The 24,002-nt window shown below is 46.1% G+C and overlaps 4 protein-coding genes across 4 annotated transcripts; 3 read left to right on the top strand and 1 right to left on the bottom strand.

Annotated features, from left to right (window-relative positions):
- On the top strand, positions 1–2,995 carry MYCFIDRAFT_172983 (uncharacterized protein; the record flags this gene model as incomplete). The annotated part of the gene is made up of 21 exons (XM_007926346.1): positions 1–7; positions 37–79; positions 114–149; positions 182–367; positions 407–654; positions 699–745; positions 778–792; positions 825–1,421; positions 1,477–1,584; positions 1,614–1,633; positions 1,663–1,694; positions 1,729–1,912; positions 1,983–2,279; positions 2,313–2,363; positions 2,387–2,577; positions 2,606–2,623; positions 2,664–2,674; positions 2,705–2,747; positions 2,773–2,807; positions 2,849–2,938; positions 2,981–2,995. The coding sequence occupies 21 exons, from the start codon at positions 1–3 to the stop codon at positions 2,993–2,995; spliced, it is 2,274 nt and encodes a 757-aa protein (XP_007924537.1).
- Positions 2,996–3,328: 333 nt separating this feature from the next.
- MYCFIDRAFT_207097 (uncharacterized protein) lies at positions 3,329–4,110 on the top strand (the record flags this gene model as incomplete). The annotated part of the gene is made up of 5 exons (XM_007926347.1): positions 3,329–3,396; positions 3,437–3,468; positions 3,497–3,558; positions 3,612–3,776; positions 3,825–4,110. 5 exons carry the CDS (start codon positions 3,329–3,331, stop codon positions 3,864–3,866), a joined length of 369 nt encoding a protein of 122 aa, XP_007924538.1. The 3' UTR covers positions 3,867–4,110.
- Positions 4,111–6,273: 2,163 nt separating this feature from the next.
- On the top strand, positions 6,274–7,021 carry MYCFIDRAFT_202818 (uncharacterized protein). The gene has a single exon (XM_007926348.1). The coding sequence runs from the start codon at positions 6,328–6,330 to the stop codon at positions 6,931–6,933; it is 606 nt and encodes a 201-aa protein (XP_007924539.1). The 5' UTR covers positions 6,274–6,327; the 3' UTR covers positions 6,934–7,021.
- A 1,514-nt stretch (positions 7,022–8,535) lies between these two features.
- MYCFIDRAFT_95901 (uncharacterized protein) lies at positions 8,536–11,426 on the bottom strand (the record flags this gene model as incomplete). The annotated part of the gene is made up of 6 exons (XM_007926349.2): positions 8,536–8,886; positions 8,974–9,779; positions 9,867–10,194; positions 10,285–10,983; positions 11,046–11,139; positions 11,194–11,426. Coding segments are annotated over 6 exons (2,511 nt in total), but the record flags the coding sequence as incomplete, so codon positions are not given.
- Positions 11,427–24,002: the final 12,576 nt, after the last annotated feature.

The raw sequence follows: 24,002 nt of genomic DNA on the forward strand, positions 1-24,002 counted from the left end.
ATGTTGTGTCTTTGATGCAACGTGCACCTTCCACAGTCCAGATCAGGGACGATTATTTCGGAGAAAAGCGAATTACTACGTGAGGGACCATTGAGAACGACACGGCCGAACAGGAGCTGCTACTGCTACGAAGCATGTGAAGAGTGTTCGTCATCAAGACATTCACTTGCTGCATGTGAAGACTGACTATGACGTGTTCTCATATGCAAACGGAGCTCGTGTCACCTAGCAACGCAGGCAACTCCATCTCTTCTTCGCCACCCTTGGCCTTCTTTCGCCACCACAGACAGCATCACCACCACGGCGACAACCAAATAGGAACTGGACTGGGGCGCGCCGCGCGCTGGCTACGGATTAGATTACCAGAGTGTTGAGTCTGCGGCCGTTGGGTCACTATACGAACCAGAGCGCAAATCCACTATCTAGGCAGGTGCGACGTCGAGTCCACGGCTCCCGGTCTCGAAGTAATAAACAGCCTCTGCAATCCATTACGCTTTGCCTGGACCACCACGATGAACTCCCAAAGCGGATCCAGGGGAGCGCAGAGTGCAGGCCCAAATTTCTACGAATGGACACCGGTGAGCCAATACCATTCCATCGCGAACTGCAAAAAGATCCTCAGATCTCGGGGTATTCGAATACCAGGCATATCTCGTTTGAAGGATCGGAAGGAACTTAATGAGATGGTAAGACCTGAGGCAGCGGTGCCGCGTACTTGAATACTGTCTCAGCATTGCTGCGTGGAGTGAGTTCTGCTAACCCATTGCTTTTAGGTAGAACGCGCGAAACAAGGTGTGCTCTACGAATACTGCGGACACGCTGAGCTACTGAGATTCTGCAATCAACGAGGACTCTCGGTCAATTCCGCGTCTGCCAGCAAGCCCGAGCTGATTTCGACTCTGGAACACGCTGACGCGACGCCGACTTTTGAGAGGATGGCCGACTTGCCTCCTGAGATCAGGCTGATGATCTTCGACTTCCACTACGCACCTCTCGGAGATGATCCACGCAATCATAGAGACCTCAGGTGGAACTCGACTTCTCCCCCCATTCCACCTCCACTGCAACAAGCCTGCGTTCGACTGTGGCCCGCATGCGCAGAGCCATATTATCAAGAATGCGACCTCGTCGTTGAGGTGAATTGCATCTGGGACTCGGAGCCGATTCGCTTTTCTCTGTCCACGCAAGCTTTTCTGTCAGCGACAGTAGCGGGAGTTTTCAAATACATTCGTAGAGTCTTTATCGTCGCGCCGGCTTTAGCTGAGGAAGGGACAAGACTCAAGACGGCTTGGAGAATCGACCTCGATGAGACGGACCCGGATCAGAGGCTGGTTCAAGTCGGTTTGCCGTGGCACTACATGTATCAGAGTAGGATGCTCCAGGCCACATCAGAGGCTGTTTACAAAGCGCTTCAGGAGAAGGTATGTAAGGCAAGATCGTGTGGTAGAAGCATAAGCTAACGCGCGAGGATGAAAGGTTCTGGGTATTCAGAAGCGCGCTGGAAATAAGACGTTGTTGAAGACGGATGTGTTGGAGCTGAAAGAGGTCTTCGTTAAGCTTCTGGCCGATCACGGATCCCACGGAGTTGGACGATACTGGTGAAGCTTGGAAAGTTGCACACAACCGGCCATCTGTGCCATTACCACGAGCTGTCACATGAAGCGCACGGATTCGCACACGCATAACTGGACCTTGTAACAACTCTCAAACGGCACAACGGGATCGAAGTCTCACACGCCCTTTTGTGTCACTTGGAGACACTGCCTTTGATTCTCCTTCCTTCACAGCTTCCTTTGTCTTCTGGACCTAAAACATACCATACCATAAGAAACTCCATGCTGGACCGTCATGGTTCCAAGACCATATCAGATCTACCAATCACAAGAAGACCGCTACAGCTCTGGCAGCTATAGTGATTCCAGTGATTGATCTAATAACTACAACGGGTCCTACACTATCCAACATCTCTCCTTCACCACCAGCCGCTACTATGAACTCAACAAAAGTCCCACTTCCGATCCCCTCTCTACCTTCAAATCCAATCCGCCAAATCACCCTGCCAAGTCTATCAGCAGTCAGCGCGCGCCCTACGAGACGTCTATCATGCTCTGTCTGGCACTCAGAGTCCACCCAGATAGAGCTCCCGCTGCGCATCTCCGTGAGCTCCACACCTCACTCTTTCAGAAACTCTTCAATGCCTACGAAACCTTATCCAAGCACTTTGATAACGGTCAAGATCACATGAAGATGCTCCCCTCGCTCAGCCGAAATAGCTCGCAGTGCAATCGGAGCAAAACAACGCGGAAGATCAGCGCCAAGAACGAGAACCTCGCTACTAAGCGTATGGAGAAAGTTGCGGAATCGTTCAGAAAAGGCAAAGGCAAAGGAAATTGAAAGAGGTCGTCAATCAAACAAGATCAGGTGCTCTGGAAATATCGCGCTCAATGAGCCTTCTCGCAACACGGTTTTGGATTGCTCGATTCCCAGGCCGGGGGGGGGGGGGGGGGTGCGTTCCACCACAGATCTTCGCGGGATATGAAGTTGACCAAGCCGACGTCGATGTATATCAGACCACGCGTGTTGAGACTCAACATCACTGGCTGAGCTAGAGAAAAGTCAGGCTGTCGCGGAAGGCTCCTGAGGTACCGTATGAACTTTGGTAGATGCTGAGATAGTGGGGGAAGTGATTCAGGCAAATTTCTAGCCACCCACAGAAGTGATGGCAATGAGCCTGAGGTGTGAGCGCGGTGTTGCATCTGTAAGGATACGCAGCACTGCCGCCAGTAAATAAAGCGATAAAAAGCAACGTTTGAATTGGCGCTATCCGACGATCTAATTCTTTCTGTAGGTCTCTCGAGGGGGTATACGATATAGGTCGTCATCGTTGCCCGATTTTGACGTTCCCAGTTCAGGTATACATACATTCTACTCCGATAGAGTGCTACGGCGTACCTAGTATCCCGATGGGCCTACCACATAGCTCACAGACTTTTGAATACCGCAATACTACCTCTTTTTGGAGGGGCAATCCTTTGGCCCTATCTACCGTGTACATATTTACTAGGCTTTCCCTCCCTGCCCCCATGCACTGCTTTAAAGTGCCTATTGTAGCCGTATCCGAAAGTATCGCGTCGAAAGTCTCTAGGGTCGCTTGACGTCTCTAACTCTATCTCTAACTCCAACACTAACAACTTCCTCGAGCCTACTATGCGCCCTAGTAGGGGTGTCGTTAGCAACGTTGCTTACCCTTACGCCAACGTTTGCCAACGTTCGTAACAAAATAGCATAGATCCCTACTAGGTTAGAAGCAGAGATCCCGCCCGTTACTATGCAAAGCTCTCCTCTAGGCCTGTTGAAGCCTTGCGAACTCTGCGAAGGACGTATCGAGTATCCAAGGTGGCTTGTTAATAAGCAGAGAACTGAGAGGTCGGCACAGCCTTCAGTTGTTATCGAAATTGGCTATACCCTGTATACAAGGTTGTGCACTACGCATGAGATATTGGAATTGGCATCCAACATCTGACACCTGTCCTCCAAGGCTACTGTTGTACCGCAGGGGTTGGAGTACTATTTAATGGACTGTGAACCTCCTCTCGCTGCGTAGGTCATAGATCGAGTTGCTACCCAATATCACACCCAACATCACACTCAATATCACACCAAACATGAAGTCCTACTCCTTGTTGATGGTACTGATGTCTCCATACGTTCTCGGATGGGTACGTCCAAGCAAATCTAGAGAGTCCGACACAGGCCTGGATATTGACAGAATTCTAGTTCTGCCTTACGAGCGAAAGCGGACCTGGAGTATGTCATCCAGATAGAAGAGATGGCCGGGTCAAACCCAATTCAAACTCGTGTTCTGACGTATGAATCCCGGTCCCATTGACTTCAGTAACATAGCTGATAATGATAGCTCTTTCCGTGCACGCGCGACGGGAATGACTGCACTCCCAACATCAAGGAAAGTGGAACCAGAGCCGCGTGCGAATAGAGCTATGAATTTATGGCAATCCGCATTGTACGACATACTTCGAGGCCCTGGTAATTGCTGGATGGGCGTTGAAATGGGGCATCGAGCGGAGCGGCGCGGCGGCTAGAGGCCGGCTGGGAGAGAAGATGCTGCCATCAATGTGTATGCCTAGGATAGCTGATTTAACACTCATACTTGCTGTGCTTGCGAAACCGTTCACATGCCCATCCTTCCATGTCCTTCCCATTATCTTGTGCCACTTTGATCTCACAACCTTTTCAAGCACCCTTCGCACCTCAAAGATGTCCTTCGTCTTCAACTTCCACTTTTCTTCCCGTTGCGCGACTCGCTGGAAAATCTTGAATAATGCCACTTCTGCAGATCGCGGAACATAATCGGTGGGAGGTCGATTATAACCAGGCGAATTGCAAGTCACCTTCACCTGGGCATCTGATGCTTTGCCAGTGAAGACGATGCGAGCCTCGTAGTGTCCTCGTCTTTGACGCGGGAATTTGAAGATCCAGCTGCGAATATCGGCCAGGTTCTCAGGGGACAAAGTCTCGAGGAATAGCTGATTTGCGAATTTGTATCTATACACGAATCGACTACCACGTCCTCGACGAACTTCAAACTTCAGATCAATCATGAATGTGCATTTCTGATAGAAAATGGGAAGTAGCGCTGAGTTGCACGAAAGGTTACAAGGTAGAAGCCATAGAGTTCGCGCTAGCGGCCCGTTACAGGAACATGCCGCGGCCGAGGATCTTCCAGCTGCTTGAATCGCGACCGCGACCTCGAGAGCAGAGTAAATGACCAATTCTTGTCCCTCTCTACATCACTTTTCCGCGAAGCAACGCGCGGCTGGTCGGCATACCCTATTCTGGACCAGCGCGCATAATCAAAAACATCTTTCAGAATGGCGGAAGCCCCGAAAAAGGGTCGGCTGACCCTATACGAGGATCTGCTCAGCAAGGAGACCATCGCCGAGATGCAGGCCAAAGACGCGGCCAAACAAGCAGAAGCGGCGAAAAAGAAGAAAGACGGTAGAGTGTCATGGGATTGAGATTGTAGCGAATGCCGGATTGCTCACTTGAGATGTAAAAGCAACCAAGCCCATTTTCGTGCCAACGAGCTTGGGCAAGAAACCGAATCAGCCGAAGGCCAAAGCAAAGCCCAACTTCTCGTCTATGCATAAGCTGTCCTCCAGCACTTCTACTGTATCCGCGCCTGCGCCTGCGCCAGTAGAGAGTTCTCCGGATAAGGAAGCATCGTCCAGCACCGCGCAGCCAAAGCTGACACAGAAACGCGGCTTCAACGACTGGCTGGCGAATGACGACGAAGAGGACTTCTACCATGGCCGGTCAAGAGAGCGCGGAGGACGGAAGAAGAAAAAGAAGAAGCAGCAAGAGCAGAGACAGCAGACCTGGACATGGGACGATATCTACGATCCGACACTGCCTGTGCCTTTTCTGGACTACAAGCGGTCGGATGTCGAGTACGACATCAACGACGAGTGGAAGCGGAGACTTTACGACGCGAACAAGAGGGAGCTGCGCCGTCAAGGCAAAGATGTGAGACGCGCATCGAGTGAGGAGGATGCGTATCGTAAGTCTGGCATATCTCGAATAAGAGTGCGGCTGACAGAATTAGGACCTTCGATGAGCATGAATAGACAATTTGCTCCTCCTGGTGCTATGAGTTTCGCGCCACCTTCTGACCTCGACGACTCCCGCCCAGGCTCTTCAGATCCATACTCCGGGCCGTCATCTCCCGGTCGACGAAACGGCCGTGACTATGATGATCAGCCACGCGCATCATTCGCACCACCGCCGCCTCCTGCTGTGGATCTCAACCTGGACGAGTCTGCAGACGATGTGTATGCTCGGCGGATGGCGATGAGCGGAACAGGATCAAGTCAAGCTCAGCCGACTCCTACACCAGTTCGCGCTCCTCCACCTACCTTTGCGCCAACGAATGCATCACCGTCGATTCCGCCTTCGGTACCAAAGCAAGCTTCCTCGGTAGACGAGGAGAAGAAAGCCAAGATCGCTGCACAGATAGCAGCAATGAAGGCAAAGCTTGGCAAGCCTGCTACTCCGCTTACGGTACCACCTGCACAAGTTCCTGCAATGCTACCAGGGTTATCCGCGCCACAACAACTGGTACAAGAAGCGATCCAAAATCCTGCGCCATCTGTGGAGGATGCTGCAAGACTGCAAACCGGCCTACAGCAAGCTCAAGACACCACCCCTACTCCACCGCCTCCCTCAGATTCGGCCGCACCACCTGGCATTATTTCTGCCGCCCCAACGTTCAATCCTGAATACCTTGCCCGGAAAGCGGCTGGCGAAAGCATGACAACGGAAACTGTCGTAGAATCAGAACCCGAAGAACGATCTAGCAGACCAGGCCAATCCGGCTTCGCGGAGCGTCTCATGAAGAAGCTCGGGTGGGAGAAGGGCCAAGGACTTGGTGCAAGTGGTGACGGAATCACGACAGCCATCATTGCCAAAGCCGAAAAGCGCAAGAAGAAGTCAGATGCGGAAGGAGGTGGGTACGTTGTCCCCGCCAACATGGGCAAGATTGTCGGCGGCAAGAAGGCAAAGCCGAAGCCTGGCGCAGAGGACAGCACGCCTCAGCCTGATAGCTTACCCGACAAGATGACTGAGGTCATCAAGCTGGAAGGTATGCTCGAGAACATGGATGTCGATCACGAAATCGCCGAGAACAACCTAATGCAGGAGATCGGCGACGAAATGGGCGACCAGTACGGCAAAGTCGAACGACTTTTCATCTGGAGGAAACACGCCGGAGGTAATGATGACGTGTTTGTCAAATTCACGAGCCCTTTGAGCGCGGTAAGGTGCATGAAGGGTATGGACGGCACTGAATTTGCAGATAACCAGGTGGTCGCCAAGTTTTGGGACACTGAGAAGTTCGAGAACGGCGAGTATGACTAGGGCGTTGAGGAAAGCTGTACTGCCTCAACAAGTCTTTGGAACCCTCCCTCTGGCCATCATTGACAATGATCCAAGTTCTATGTTACCCAACCGATTGATTTCGCTCATGCTGTCATGCCCCTAACACCGCATCCCCAGGCCTCTCTCCTCAGTCCTGACACTCCTATTCCCATTCCATTCACTCCCCCCTCTCCTCGAGTATCTTCGCAAACCTCTCACAAACCCTCTTCACCGCCAAATTTCCATCCGCCCAAAACCTCACTCTTACAAATTTTCCACATCTGAATCCCTTGCCCTTCCCCTCTAAGAGTCTTTTGCTCCGTTCTAATCTCTTCTAACCACTGCAACCGAGGCTATCCACCCCCAACTTTCAAATTCTCAACAACCTCCAGCGAAGCCAAGAACTGAAAAAAGTTCCTTGGTGAAGCATGCCGGCCTGATGATTCTGGAGTTGTCGGCCATGCTTTTTGAGCTCAAAATTGTGCATGTTGAGAAAAGGTACTTGAGCCCTTTGGACTTTTCTGCTATTCGGAGGCGCTTCAGAGCGGCTTTCCTACACAGGAGGCAAATTTCAGGGTCTTGTTCTCAGAGACGACCCTGTGCGTAAAAGACGGTCGAGAATGGTTTGATGAAAATTTGAAAAAAAAATTTTATGAGAAAGATTCTGGCATGAACATTCTACCCTAGAGCTCCTGAGAATGTGGTAGCGAGCGCAGAAAATCAGGCTTAGTTGCAGCCTGAGTGCGCCAAGACTTTGACGACAAATCCACCACAAGCACAGCCTTAGATCTAGACATCGTCTCATTGTTTGTTGGTCATCTGACCAGCGCCTTCGACCTCTGAGAGCCGTTGGCCATCAACGCTTTGACCTGTAGTTCTAGTCAATGTGTGTCGATAAGCAAAGCGAATTCCAAAAGTAGACCCAGCAAAGACTTACCTCCATATCGTGCAACATATGTATTGGACCGCTGTCAAGAGCCGCATCCAGTTCTCCCTGCTGTATTTCGTATCTCGCTCTCACGAGATCGGACCCGTCGCGTTTTATCTTGTCACATCCAACCCTTGCTCCTCTCAGCCAAAATTTCTTGGCAAGTATCGGATGTTCTGTATCCAATCCCGCTTACCTATCAACCTTGCCAGGCTGTGACTTATCCCTGTTTCGGGTAAGACAGGCGAGATATCACACCTCAGCAATCCTTATGATATCATTAGTAGAAAGACCACAACCCTTCTCGTCTACCCAAATGTTTCTCCTGCAATCATGCTGCTACTCCTAGTATTGATCATCGACGCCTTCTTCTTATCCCTTTTCGGCTCCTCAACATTCACAGCAGCAATAATATTCATTTCCTTGCAGATTGGTGAAAGGATGTATTGGTGTAGGGAGTTCGAGAAGCTGAAAAAGGAGGAATATGAGGAGATCTTGAAAGGCAGCAGTCGTGAGAGGAAAGACAGTGGTTTCGCACATGAGAGGAAAGACTCATCTTCATCATGGTATGCAGATGGACAATGACGAAGGCAGGTAGTTGGTGAGCTTCGCTTCTCAGGATCATACACCGCAAGTAGAAGTGCTGATATCTTCTCAAGTACAACTGATGGCTTTCACCGATTGAGACTCAGCAACCCTTCAACATATTTCCTGGCATCGAACCCGATTCCGCCAGCAAGTGCAGCAGGACTCCATGCAGCACCGGTACCACCGGTACCGCCGGTATTCTCGTCACTAGTCGAAGTCGGACGCAGGGTCAGAGCATTCCACATGCTGCTTGCAGCTCTACTGCCGCTGCTGCTGCTTGCGACAGTCTTACTCTCTTTCGTGTCCGAAGCCTTGCGAACTAGGAAAGCAATGCGATTTGCAGGTTGAGGTTTTGCTGTGGCGGCGGTCGAAGGATGTTTAGTTGAAGGGGTTACTGTGTCATCTGAGTCGACGGGTTTGAGAGGGACTGGCGCAGGCTCGAAGTCGGCGGCAATGGGCTCGGAAGAATTATTGGGCTCATTCTGGGTCTCAGGTCTTGGGTCGGCTTCGGTCTCTTCGTGTACTGATGGAGCAAGCTTCATCCAGACTACCCACCAACCGCGACTCGTCTTGCTAGTACGCTCGTACTCGTGGGGATTGCGTCGAGTGCTTGACAGGGTGTTGAGGATTTGGCTGTGAACGTTGAGAGCTTCAATTCTGGTCCATGCGGACCAGCCTGGCAGACCAGTATCTTTCCGACCAGAGATGATCCCTTCCGCGGCTGGTGTTCCAGGATCAGGTATGTTGGGTATGCTTGTATGTACTGTCAGGAGTGCTGGGTCGTATATAAGGTCATATATCCGCGATGGCTCCTGGTCTTTCATGGCTTTGCCGCCACTTGTGATGCTTGCACTATCCGAGGAGGAAGCTTGGGCATCTTCAATCCGCTGCGCAACCCTGGCAACATTTGTAGACGTCAGAAGTGGCTTGTGTATAGGCATCAGGGTCTGGTGCAGGTCCTTGTAGAATCGTGCAATAGTCAATGATGGAGTCCGCTGCTCGAAAAGGAAGCAGTACATGAAAGGCCGGTGCACATAAACCAGAACTCGAAGTCGTCTCAAGTCCTCAGGATCGTCGCGGCCGGCGGAAAGCCCAGCTTCGCTCAATTTGTGCTGTAGAGGCGTGGGCTCATCGCCTGCGACAGGATTTAGCTCAACCTGCAATGTTCTTAGCACGTTCCGTGGACCTTCTGCGTCATCCTCAAGATCGTCAATATCTGTCTCATCATTCTTGGGTGCATGATCAAGATTGCCCTTGAGTCCGATGAGAAAATGTCCCTTTTCCTCCAGTCGCTTCTGGGTGGCAATCTTAGTCTGCAGCGCTTCGCCATCTGGGATAGGGTCCAAAGAGGCAGGCTTCGGTGGATCCGCATCGGCTCCATCTTGTTGAGCCATCGACTTTGGCTTAGCATTCCGACTCGCCTTGATCGTTTTCGAGCTGGAAGTTGAAGTTCTTCTTGGCCCTTCTGGTCGCCTTGGCACATTTGACTTAGCAAGCGTGCTGAGTCCAAAGGTCAAGTATTTCATGTACTGATCCGGAATGCCAAGAGTTGTGCTCGAGTCATCTGCATCAGTCTGGCTAGTGTATTCCGATTCTGTCTGAGCCTTCTTAGTGGCTTTATTTGTAGACTTCTCTGCTGCAGAGACTATCGGCGGAGGTATTCCAGGCGTGTCAGACGGCGGTGGACTCTCATCGACAGGGTATTGGTCTTTTGTAGCTTTCCCCCGCACCTCTGGTTCAGAAGTCTTGGGCACGAAATCTCTACTCTCGACGTTCTTTGGCAGTTTCGGCACACCATTCTTTGGCTCCTCTGGCTCTGCTTCTGATTCGAATACGGGCGGGGGATTTCGTTTCCTGCGTTTCCTTCGCTCTCGAAGCGGATTGTCGCGGACGCCGTAGGCGTACTCGCCATATGAGTATATTTGACGCATCCAGATTGACAAATTCCTGAGCGAGGGCTTGGTGATTGCACTGATACCCCCAAAGATGACTCCATCACTAGCAAGTGGAAGGTTCCCGCTGCCCATCCATGGTAACGCTTCGGCATCGGAGATATTGACGTTTTCTTTGGAAGGCGCAGTGTCTCCGAAACGTGACACGACGAGATCAACAAGCCCTTCTGTTCTGCGGGTCAAGTCTTCCAGGACATCGCGCTCGCCACTGCCCCATTCTTCCTCGCCAACGCCCATTCCAAGCTCGCCTCCGCTTGACAGCTTCAAGCCGCCAAATATGTCAGTCGCGGGATTGCCGTGTAGCAATACGTCCCATGTTCGCGAGAATCGAGACCAGAATCTGTCTAGGACCATGCAGAACTTGTCACGACGAAGGCGCATAAAGAGCTCAGTCATAGGCCCATGATGCAGGGTGAAGACGTAGTGCGCTTGCATCAGCTGCTGTATCAGGAGTGCAGGCGGACTCACTTCTCTCGAGGAGTATTCTATGGCAGGTTTGGAGCTGGATTTTCCTGCGCCTTTCTTAGAAGACTCAACGGGCGGCGACTGTGGAATGCCGGGTAGTTGGGTCAGATCAATAGACTAGACGCACATCAGTTTACCAGCGCAAATTGTCATTATTGGCCGCTACTATGCAGACCTACCGCCAGTATCCACCATCCCAGCTCCAGCTCGTGCAGGACTGTGCGCGTCTTTTCTGTATCAATGTGGTCGACAGGCTGGCCGTCAGAGAAGCTCCTGTCTGAGCTCTCAGCCACTGCTGTGTATCTTCTCTTGCTGAATTCCACCTACCGCGCGAAATTTACCATGCCCTGGGCAAGTCCTATACGCCGCAACTTCTGATTGTCCTCATCTCGGATGGCATCGCCGCCAGCTTTGTCATTGCGCGCATTCTTTCGTGCGGCCGCTCGGGCCTCGTGAGCAGCACGCGCATAGTAGAAAACGAGCTGCTCTTCAAAGGTATCATCGGTTGGGCCGAGCGATGGATTGTATATGGCCAAGTACGACAGTCGCGCCGGCACGACTTGACCTTGCCATTGCGGCGCGCTCATGTCATCGACATTCGGCGGCTACAGTGACAGTGCCAATGGACGGAATGGAAGTCTCCTAAAATCCCGTTAGTACTAAGGAGTAAAAAGGCCGGCTACGCTACCGGCTACGCTGCCGGCTACGCTGCTAGCTACGCTACTAGGTTTTTTAAAGAACTAAAAGAAGATAGATATTCCGGTTGATTTGTATTAGTTTAGATTTTTACAAAAAGAAAACAGGGAAAAATAAGGAAGGTTAAAGAGCCTAATAGTTATAGTTATAGGCACTATCCCTGTTTTCTAGAGCATATTATATACCTGCCTTCGTAACTCTACCTAATACTCCCTCTAAATATCCTTATACTCTACCTACTAGAAATTTAATAAGGTACCTAGACCTATAGCTACCTCTATATCTTTTACTATCTTCTATAGGTTAAAGGCCTCTTCTATAGTAGCCTCTACCTCCTTATATAATACGAAGTTACTACCTGCCCTACCCTTTATATCTCCTAAATAACTAAGAGTTCTAAGGAACGAACTAGTATTCGGCCTTAGTATAGCGAGTAACTAGTAGAACGTTCTATAGAGCTACCTTATAGCTCTTTTATATACTATACCGATACCGAGGGAGGAGCTATCCTAGTACTTAATATTATCGAATAGTTCGGTAGGAAAGTATATAAACTTCTTAAGGAGGAGGACTTCTAAGGAAATCGATAAGTTCTACCTAGATCTAGATAAAGACATTCTACTAAGTAGTTAGGGAATTGAACCGTAAACGAAAGGATGAAATTTATACCTAAGGAGTGCAGTTTCCGAACTAAACTATAATGCCTTATATATATGTATATGTGCTTTTAATTAGTTAGTGCCCTTAGCTAATTGTCTATAGATTTAAGGTTATATAAGTACCTTTATACAACTACGTAGCCTAAGTAGGATTCGAAAATTCTATAAGTACTAAGAACTAAAAATGCCGGCTACGCTGCCGGCTATACTGCTAAGTCTTATAAAGGGCTTGCTTGAAGCTACGTATACATTCGTATACTTCTTAAAAACCGATAAATTATATAGTTCGAACTAGCTACTTATATAGTTGCTTAGCAAACCAACCTAAACTAAACTAGAGTTTCGGCTTAGCAAACCAAACCAAACTAACCCGAACTACTATAGGGTCTACGTAAGACTATCGACATTGTGCTAGCTATAACACGCTCCTACCTTATATAGGACACGAAGGGCACTAACTATTAAACCAAGGTTATACTAGATCTAGGAAATTCAGTTAGTGCCCTTATTAGCTATCGCCTAGCTAAGTAACTAGACCTTCGACAACTGCCGAGGACTAACCTGCTAACCCTTGCTTAGTTTAATAACGCTCGGCACTTAACCTATAGGGCCTACTATATTCCTATAGTTCTAAAGGACGACCTCGGAAATAAACGCCTACTAGACTTTACTACCTACGTAGTAGATATAGACAACCTATATAGGGGAGCTACTATTGTTATTAGCAACCCTATTCTTAAGTACTACGCTATAGCTATAGACCTAGGCCTCTAGAAGTAGCGATTTAGAATCGCTAAGAAAGAGGATATTAAACACATTAATATTAGCGAGTGCCCTAACGATATTAGGGTCCTATTTATTAGCAACCTAATACCTGCCTTAGCTAATCCGACTGCCGACCTACTCGGTAGTAATAACGATAAACCTATGCCCCCTAATAGCATAGACCCTAATTAGCTCGAACGTATACTAGTGCCTATTCGAGAGACCTATACTAATATATTCAAACATTACCTAGCATCGACATTGCCTATATTTAAGGAGACGGATTATAAGATTAATATTATAGAGGGCAAAGAGGTTCCTTTTAGACTACTCTACAACCTTAGTAAGCGCGAGCTTGCTATATTGCGTAAGTACCTAGAAGAAAACCTAGCTAATAGCCGGATACGGTATAGTAACAGCCCTGCTAGTGTACTAATCCTATTTGTTCTAAAGAAGGATAGTAGCCTACGGTTATACGTTAATTACCGTAGACTTAATACTATTACTATTAAGGACCGCTATCTACTTCTGCTTATTAATAAGACCCTCGATCGCCTTTCTAGTACCTACTACTATACTATATTAGACATTAAGGATGCGTACTATCGTATCCGTATTCGTAAGGGTAACGAATAGAAAACAGCCTTCCGTACTCGCTATAGCTATTTCGAGTACTTAGTTATGCTATTTAGGCTAGCTAATGCCCCTACTACGTTCTAGTCCTATATTAATCGGGCCCTTTCGGGCCTATTAGACCACCTTTGTATAGTTTACCTAGATAACATCCTAGTTTATATATACTTACCTAACATTGCGGAGCACTAGGCTATAGTACGTAAGGTCCTCGACCGCCTACGAGCCTATAGACTATATTACAAGCCTTCTAAATGTACCTTCGCTACTAAGGAGGTAGCCTTCCTTAGTTTCATCGTATTAACTAATAGTGTTAAGGCTAATCCTAATCGGATTAAAACAATTACTAAATAGCCTATTCCTACGTCTATTAAAGAGCTTCAATTATTCCTCGGTTTTACTAACTTCTACCGCCGGTTTATTAAGGGCTATTCGAGGCACGTAATGCTATTAACTAAGCTTACTAAAACTAAGGCTAACCCGTCTAGAGAATTCAAATAGACCGACAAGACATAAGCCGCTTTTAACGGTCTAAAGTAACGCTTTACTAAAGTCCCCTTATTATACTATTTTGTACTAAGCAAGCAGATCCGTATTAAGACTAACGCTTTATAGTTCGCTATATCGGCTATTATATTACAGCAATTAGATAAGGACAATTACTAGCACCTAATTGCCTTCTTTTTACAGAAGATAATCGATATAGAGCGTCGATACGAGACCTACGAGTAAGAGCTCTTAGCAATCGTAGAAGCCTTTAAGCATTAGCGCTACTATCTTAATAGTGCTTAGCATACAATTTAGGTCTATACGGACTATAACAACCTCCGTAGAATTACAAAGGTTACTAGGGTTATAGGTCGATAGGCTAGATAGGCCGTCTACCTCGCCGGGTTCGATTTTAATATATTATATCGGCTAGGCGTAAGCAACCCTACTAATAGCCTATCGAGGCGGCCTAATTACGATAGCGAGACTTAGCAATCTATTAATTTATTGTTTCTAACCCTATAGTATAAGATTGCTATAGCCCGTATTATTAATAAGCAAGCGTAGGATAAGCGGACTTCCGGACCCCGCGGCGGCAATAAATACTATAGCGGAGTTATCGTTCTTCTAGTATACGTTAAAAGAAAGGACGTAGATTACTCGAGCTATAATAACTCGATTAAGGACATTGCTATCTATAGTAATAGTCTATATAGCGATAGTACTATAGAAGAGGTTATAGTAGTTCCGGCTACTAGTGCTATTAGATATATATAATACGTACCTCGTTCGATAGCGAGGGTGCTATTAAATAACCTTGCAAATAGGGATAGTTAATCGTTTATAGATAAGCTGTTACGTACTTAGTAGAGGGACGCCTTTGCTATCGAGCGTATTAATAGGCTTATAAGTAGGCGGGCGACTCGATCTAGTAAGAGTAATAATAATTAGTCGATCGACGATAAGGGTTACTTAAAGTTTAAGGGTAGATACTATATCCCCGCTAAACAATCGATTAGACAAGAGCTTTTAAAGAGGCACTATAATAGTAAGCTCGCTAGTTACTATAGTATAGAGAGGTCGTACGAGCTACTATCGCGTATATACTACTAGCTAAATAGTAAGCGGTATATAAAGGAGTATATATAGACCTATATAGTATACTAGCGAGTTAAGGCACCGAAGCACTTACCGTTCGGCGAGTTGTCTTCGCTCCCTATTCTAAAGAAGCTATTTGCTAAGCTAATAATAGACTTTATTCTAGGCCTTCTATCTGCTAAGCGTAGGGGTAGCAAGGATGTATATAATGCTATCCTTGTTATAGTAGATCGATTTACTAAAGGCGCTCGATATATCCCGGCGCGCAAGGATTAGACTACTATTTATATAGTAGAGGCGCTATAGACTAATATCTTCTATACCTATTAGGGAACCCCTAAGGGGATCGTCTCCGATCGTAGATCGATACTAATATCTTACTATTAGAGCGAGATTTGCTTGCAGCTAAGACTAAAGCATCGGCTATTAACAGCCTTCTATCTATAGACTAACGGTTAAATAGAGAGGCAGAATACTACCCTATAGCAGTACCTACGTAGTTACATTAATAAGAACCCCGAGGACTAGGTCAACCTCCTATAACTAGCTGAATTTGTATACAATAACAGTATCTACTTATCTACTAAGGTCTCCCCTTATTTTGCTATAATAGGCTAGAACGCTGCCCTACTATAAGATCTATTTACCTCGCTCGAGGCCGAGCGTAAGGAAAGGGAAGCGCGTTAAGTACTAGAAACACTAGCGGCAATAGAACGTGTCTAAAAGATGCGAGAAATCTATACTAAGATAGCCGAGAAGTTAATAAAGGCTTAAGAGTACTAAAAGACCTACTACGACAAGCACTATACGCTAATAACCTTTAAACAAGGCGATATAGTTATACTAAGCACTAAGAACCTCTATATCCGCAAACACCTATTACCTAATAGTAAAACAAGACCTAAGCTTGCACCGAGATACATTAGGCTATTCCGTATTCGAGAAGTGAAGGGCTCTTCCGTATAGGCCTATTAGTTATAGCTTCTACCCTATTATACTATCTATAATACCTTCTATGTATCCCTCCTTAAACTATACTACTAGCGCGAAGGCGATAAAGCGCCTGCTAAGTTAGAAGAAGTCTTAGCTAATAGTAAAGAACTGTAGTCTATAGAACGTATCCTAAAGTATCGGACTAGGAAAGGCAAGAAGGAGTACCTATTAAGATAGTAAAGGACGGAAACCAATACTACTACTACTACTAGCAGTAATAGTATAGGCTACCGAGGGTAACATAACCTATAGCAATATAGGCAGCTACGTTTAGCATAATAGGATAATAAGACGGTTGCTTAGGCTAGTAACTAGAGCCCTGCAATATAGGCATTATAGAAGTGTGATATAAACAATATACTATACGAGGTTAGTGCCCTATCTATAATATAGAAGGAGGCCTCTTATATAGGCTTAAAACTCAGCCTAGGTGTATAGGGCCGGTTACTAGCTAATATCCCTCCCTTTCTTCGTGTCTAACTAGACACGCTTTACATTGCGCTAAAAACAAACAGGTATGCAGTTGCCTTAGGCATCTTTAGCTAGGCCATTTTTTAGAAACTCCTAATAACACCCCCGGGGTAGCATTGTTCCTAGAATCTATTAACATACAAAAACAATCCTAAGCAATTAGTCTACTATGCCGACTTACTGCTGCTTTAACATACCGTAATCCTTACCGGTAATAACCTTATTAGCTAGGCGGTTCTCTAAAACTCCTCCGCAGGTATTAAAGCTATTAGTACTAAAGTACTCGGCCTCGTAGTAAGCTTAAGTAACGAGGAGGTTAGTAGCCTTCTCCTATATAGCGTTCTCCTACTCGCGTAGATAGCCCTTAAGCTCCTCCTTACTAAACTAGAGGATTTGTTTAACTTCGTTCTAAACAACGTAACTTAACTAAGGAATTCTACCGACTAGGGCATCGGAAATGCAACTAAGGCCTTCGACTAAGATAGCGGTAGGGAAGGCGAATAGTACGAAGGTATTAGAACCTAGAAGGGCGGTTAGATTGCGGTGCGCCTTAGCAACCTTAGAGACGGTTAAGTTGTCGTAGCCTTTAATCTTAGTGCCGTCGATAATACGAGAGTAGCCTAGGTCGATTAATATACGGTCGCTCTCGGGCTTTAGATTACTATACGGAAGGTATAGTATCTAAACAGAGACTTCGCATTCCTTTAGAGGGTTAAGGATCTACTAAGCTGCCTCGCCTTCGTTAGGCTAACTATCGAATATATAGCCGAGGTCGTCGTTAGTAAGGTGCTTGTTAGTAAGCTTGCCAATCTTGTTTAGTAGAACCAAGTTACGGCCTATAAGCTTCTTAACCTAGTTATCGAAGACCTCTAGTTTGTATATGCCCTCGACAACTATTAAATAGGAGGTCTTATCTTTAGATATAAGAGAAACCTTAATACGTAGATAGCTAGTACCCTTACTAGCTGCGAGCTTAACTATATCTTGTCCGAGACGAGAAGTCTCCTTAGTAGGGCAGTTCTTATAACCGCTATTACCTACCTTAAAGTACTTAGTAGGCTTAGGGACGGAGATAAGCTCGTATATATAATTAGGTCGAAGGGCAACGGCTAAGAGCTACAAGGCGGGATACTAACAGACGATTTAGTTGCTTACTCTATAGGTTTAAAGGGCATTACAGCCTTCCTACTTAGACTTAGGCAGTTTACGCATATGCTAAAAGAATATGCGAAACTCCTCCTATATTAGGTCGACGATAAGAGGAAGGTACGCTCCGCGAGGCGACTATATCTAACCGAAGACTCGAGAGAAGATAGCATTGCTAGTCTAACGAAAGCGGTCGAAGGAAGTGCCTTAGCCGAGAATACTAGTAATTAACTTATACCGACGCTTAGTTAGCGTAAGATCGCGAGTAATAGTGCTAGTAGGGTTGAATACGTAGAGTCCTAGGGAGGTCGGGGCGGTAGCAGGTCGTCTAGGAAACTAGTTAGTATAACTAGTCTTAAGGGTAGTAAAGGCATCCTAATTAGCAACCTTGCGACTAATCTTTAATAGGCGACCGACGAGGACACTCGCCTTAGCACTAGCATAGAGACTATAGATCTTAGCAGCCTTCTTAATATAGTTAGTATATATAGTAAACCGCTCTTTACCTAGCTTGCTAAGGTCGTCGAGCTACTAATAGATAGACAAGGCGGCAGGAGCTTTGCCTATATCGGCTTTAGGAACTATATCGATATTAGTAATAAGGTGCGTAATAGAGTCGCCCTTATAAGAACTACAGATGTTCTTAGTTAATAGGATCGGCGAGAGGCCTCTATCTCTACGCTCGCTAAAGGAGCCTTCGGAGGAGATATCTTCTAGTAGTATATCTAGTATATTAATATCCGAATTACTACGGTTAGTACTATAGTTAGTACTATAGTCGGTACTAGAAGGAGTGCTATACTTCTTAGTAGCCTTACGGAGGGCCTAGCGAGCATACAATGCCTTCTTACGCGCTGCCTCGGCCTTAGCGCGCTCGTCTTAAACTTCTTAAGGGACCTTACGGTTACGGGTCGAGCGACGATCTTTAGCCTATATTTCTATAGCGAGCGCAAGACTAGCAGCCGTATCGGCCTCTATTTCTAGGCGAAGAGCCTTACGTTTAAGGACATTAACGATAGGAGCCTCTTAACCTTTAATAATGAAACCTACACTATTAATACGATAGCCCTTCTCTTTTAGTAGATCCTTAGTTGTCTATACGTTAAGATCGACCTAGACAATCGCATCGTAGTGCTTCTTCTAGTAGGCTGTCGTAAAGTCGTTAAGCGCAAAGGACAAGTTAAGTAACTGCTTGCCTACCTTCTTGCTAGCGGTAGATACGCGATAGATTATAGTATAGGAGAGGTACTCGGCGCCTTAACGACGGACCTTATACTTATTAACGAACGAAGAGACCTACTTAGTACGCTCTTGTCTACCGTAGGCGAAGTTAATAAGGCTCTTAGGAAGACTGCTTAGTCCTCCCTAATGTTCGAAGGCCTAGTCGAGGGTCTTAAAGCGTAAACGAATCTAGGTACCGGCAGTCTCGAGGCTATAGACGATAGGAAAGGCTTATTTAATATCTATATCGTTAAGAACCTCGCGCTTAAAGATACGCTTACCGATAGACTAACGCAAGTTGTTTATACCGTACGTAACTAAGATAGTAGCCTTCTTAATATTCCTATCGATAACGCGTAGTAGGGTATAAGCGTTCTAGATCTTCTCTCGAGGATCTTTAAGGGCGGTAACGATCTAGAAGTAGTGCTCGAGGCTAGTTATAGCAGCTAAGGCGCTATCGGATAGGGCTTCGATCGGGACTAGGGCGGCTAGGCTTAGGTTAATAGGGGCAGGTAGGTCGTTACTACTACTAGCGCCTAGCGGATTCGGGGCGCCGGAAGACATAGTCGACCGAAGCAGAAGTAGGTTATAAACGAGTTTGTAAGTGTGTTCGTTACTTAACAATAATAATTAAAGGGTTTAGATAGAAGGGGGAGGGGGTAGTTAGGCGGTAGCGAGTTAGTTAGTAATCGAGTAGAAGAAGGAGCTTAGGAAGCTCGCTTTAAATATAGTGCGAAGGTAACGTAGTCCGTATATTCCGCGCTAGTAAAGCAAACGGATAACGGCTATATATAAAAGTAAAGCTATATATAAGACTTCTTTATTATTAGGGCAGGCTAAAGTTTAACAATCGACCTAGCTAATTGCTAGTAGCGACTATACGCCTTTATTAACCTTTAGCTATCGTAGATCCTCGCGTACTCGAAATGTAACTAGTTAGTTCGAGTCCTTAGCAGAAATCTATAGTAGTAAAGCTAGCGGGACTAATAATACCCCTAGGGTAGTATTAGCTTTTCTCTAGAGATGCTCGGTAACGAGGAGCAAGTCGCCTAGGCCTAGCGCAGCTAATTCGTCGGTATATTAGCCTATAGCACTGCCGTTATAGATGCAGCATTACCTTTTACATTAGTAAGTACGTAAAGGTAGTCTATACGTTTACCTTCTTCCTTCTTCTAAATACTAAGCTTAATAGCCTAAGGTCCCTATTCTTAGAGGCTATAGGCCTAGGTTGCTATATCTATCTAAGAGCTAGGAAGGGAGAGGGATCCTCCCTTTCTTAGTGTCCTATATAGCTAGTGCTAATTAGGGTAGGAACATCCTCTAGTAGAGTATCTTGTTGTTATTGTTACTTAAGGAAGGTTGCTAGAGTCTAGGAATCTAGAGGGAAGTAGTCCTAGAAGGGTAGAGGGGTTAGGTTCGGCTATCTTCCTAATACTACCCCCGGGGTATTATTAGGAAAACACGCCTCGTATAGTTCTATCTAAGGAAACAAGAGCGAAGGAATAAAGTTATAGCAACATTAATCGAAGGTAAAGGCAAAAGTAAAAGACAACAATAGGATAAACTAAAAGCAACAAACGAGAGTATAAACATTAGTAGGAATAGATAATAGGTAAGGACTAAAGGTATAGGGCGGCACTACATTAATAGCGCGGAGAACGATCGATAAGAGCAAGGAAACAACGTAGTAGAGGCAGGTAGAGGCAAGGAAGAGTAAGCAATTATTTAGTCTCGGGATCTAGCTATAATTCTAGGCGGTCTTCGTCGCTAGACTAGTCGAGGAGCTCCTCCTCGGAGTTAGAGTTAGATAACTAGAAGTCTAGTTCACTATCGGAATTAACATCGGAAATGCTCTACGCGTAATTAATACGTATATAACCCTCCCTTTGTTTATAAGTTATTCCTAATAGCTTACTAAGACGTATCTAGGGATGCGTATAGTTGTTAGATAGAACAGGATCTATAATCGCGGCAGGATCCTGCTCTCGATAGGTATCTAAGGTCGGTAGAGGGTCTATAGAGGCATTAACTTCCTCCTCGGTCGGGGGAGAGCGGGTAGGCTCTCTTAATTCGATAATCTTCTTTAGGTTAGCCCGGGGGTACGAGTGCTTTAAGGTAGCACTATTAAGTTCCTAAAGTCGGTACGTAGAACTATCGTAAAGGACCTCCTATACTCTATAAGGCCCTTTCTATTTAAAGGCTAGCTTATAGGAGTGACTATATTCTAACTCGGACCGGTATAGGAGAACTATATCGCTAACCTTTAGAGGCTCCTAATTAATAGCATTATAGTTATCAAAATACTGCTTAGCCTCTTTACAAAGGCGACGTTGCTAAGCAAGTCCCTCCTAAGAAGTAGTCGTTATATCCTTAAGAGCCTTAGCGCGTAGGGCAAGGAGATCTGCTCTAGTACGAACAGACCCCTAGTCGTAAACGCTATGCGTGCGGTAGGACAACTTAATAGGAAGAACGGCGTCCCTCCTAATTATAAGCTCTGCTAGCGTAAGTCTAGTCGTGTCGATAATAGTAGTTCGATCCGCCTAGAGAAGGGCTAGGACCCGGGTAGAGATAGGAACCGACCTGTCCCCTCTATTAGTTATCTTAGATAGGGCATCAATTAAAGACCGATAGCTACGTTTAATAATAGCATTCGACTAGGGATAGTATAGGGAGATGCGAACGTTTTTCGCCCTATACAAAATAAGTAGTACTTAAACTTCTTTAGCTATATTATTCGTAGCGTTGTCTAAGATAATCTCGTAAGGCGTTCCCTAGCGGCAAAACAGATCTTTAAATAGGAAGGTAGCTATATTACGAGCATTAATAGCGCCGCAGCCCTTATAGAAATAATAGGCCTCCGGCTATCGAGAAAGACCCTCTCGAATAATATATAAGCTATTATTACGACTAAGATAGACCCTATTACTATACTATCGCTCTCCAACTAATTAGGTAGTAGGAATACGTAGCTCTCCTAGACGCCGGTAGCTATTCCTAAAATTGCACTTAGGACAGCTCTTATAGTAGCGGGAGACGTTAGCCTATACGCCGTCCTACTAGTAGCGCCGACGAAGGATATCGAAGCTGCCCTCCGCCGCCTAGTAGCCGAGCTTATCGTAAACGGAACGAAGGATCTCTTGTCGGGCTGCTAGGTCGTTAATAATACGCTAGAGAGGTGTATTAACTATCGCTTGTCGCTAAAGGATTCGATCTTTAACTAGGAATCGTCGAGAATAGCGAATAACCCGACGGTATTAACTCTTTAATAGGCTAGGCGCTTTCTTCGTATAGGTTAGGAAGTAGGCGATATAATAGGAGTCGTCGGAGTAGACCCTATTAAGGATATTATCCCTCTCTAGTTTATCCGCCTCGGCTTTAGCCTAGTCGTTATCGTTAGTAGTAGGGCTCCCGTCGGGCTAGTTACTAGGTTAGTCGTCGGCAGCAGGCCTAGTAATCGCTAGTATAGCATTAATATAGAAGGCAGCGAAGAAAGTGCGGTTAATTACCGCATCGATATCCTCTTCTTCTATTATCTCGGCGATGTCCTCTTCTATAGCGGGCCTTCTAGAAAGGCTATCCGGTCTAGTGTGCTTCTTACTAGGAACGTAGAAGACGTCGAAATCAAACAAATAGATCTAGGCAACCTACCGAGCTATCGTAGAGTTTAGTAGGTCGGAGGCTATACGGTTAAGCTAATAGACTAGCGTCTAAGTATCGATTTCTAGACGAAAGAATATACTAAAGAGCTATAGCCGGAACTTCTTTAGAGCCTTATAGACTCTAAGGCATTCTCGCTTGCTAGCATCGTATCGGGCCTCGATCGGTTTCTATAGTCCGGAGTCGTACCTAATAGGATAACGTAAGGATAGCTCCTTACGGTTATACTACATTAGTATCTCGCTATAGCCTTCCCCGCTCGAGTCGATAGCAACAATTATTAAACCCGCACCCTCTAAGTAGTTAATAGACGTAAGTGTAGGTGCGCTAACGAGTGCCTTAGTTACCTTATCCTTAGCCGCTTAGTAAATAGGGGTCTATTCGAACTTAGTATCCTTTTTAAGCAAGGCGTATAAGGGCTTATATACTAATATAAAGTTCTCGACCTAGATACAGAAGTAGGAGACTACTCTAAGCTAGGTTCGGACATCCTTCTAATACGTAGGATCTAGCTAGGACACTATCTTTAGGACCCGTATATTATTAGGATAGCGGCCGTTTTTATCGGTTATAAACCCGACAATGTTTATTCGTTTGCATAGGAGCTAAAGCTTCTCCCTATATACCGTTAGATTAGCTCGCTCTAGGTCGTAGAGGACGCTATCGAGGTTCTAGATATGTTCGAGAAAAAACCTACGGATACTAGGCTCTACTTCTTTATTGTCGTACCTAGTTTTAGGGCCTTTAATACCGATGTCGTCGAGGAAAGGCATCGCTATATAGGAGATATAGGCCGCGAGGACTTGGTTTATAATACGAACGAACTAGGCTACTAAGTTAGTTGCCCCTTAGGGGAGGGTAGTTTGTCTATATAGCCTAAGAGGTATCTCGAAACTAGTAAGGTCGCGGCTATTAGGGTAAAGAGGAATCTAGTCGTAGCCCGAGAAAACGTTAACTAGTAAGGCTACAATATAGTTAGTAAAGGCTTCCGAGAATCTATTAGTCTCCGGAGGAAGGTTAGTATCTCTAATCGTAACTACGTTAAACTTTTGTATAGCGTTAATTAGGCGGTACTTCTTTAGTTCCCTAGGAGCTGTCTTCTTCTAAACTAGGAAGTATAGATTGCGATACGAGGCATAGGAAGGTTCTAAGGTGCTAGCCTTTATACGCTGTCGTATTATATCCTTAACTATACCTCGTAGGCTTAGGTTTAGCTTAAAACCTAGATAGGCCTAGGGCTTATATTCGATTGTTCGGATCTTCTACGGAGGGGCAATCTCCGGGTTGATTCTGCCTAGGTAAGTAAAA

Source organism: Pseudocercospora fijiensis (assembly GCF_000340215.1).
Source record: "Pseudocercospora fijiensis CIRAD86 unplaced genomic scaffold MYCFIscaffold_3, whole genome shotgun sequence".
NCBI classification, from domain to species: Eukaryota; Fungi; Ascomycota; class Dothideomycetes; order Mycosphaerellales; family Mycosphaerellaceae; genus Pseudocercospora; species Pseudocercospora fijiensis.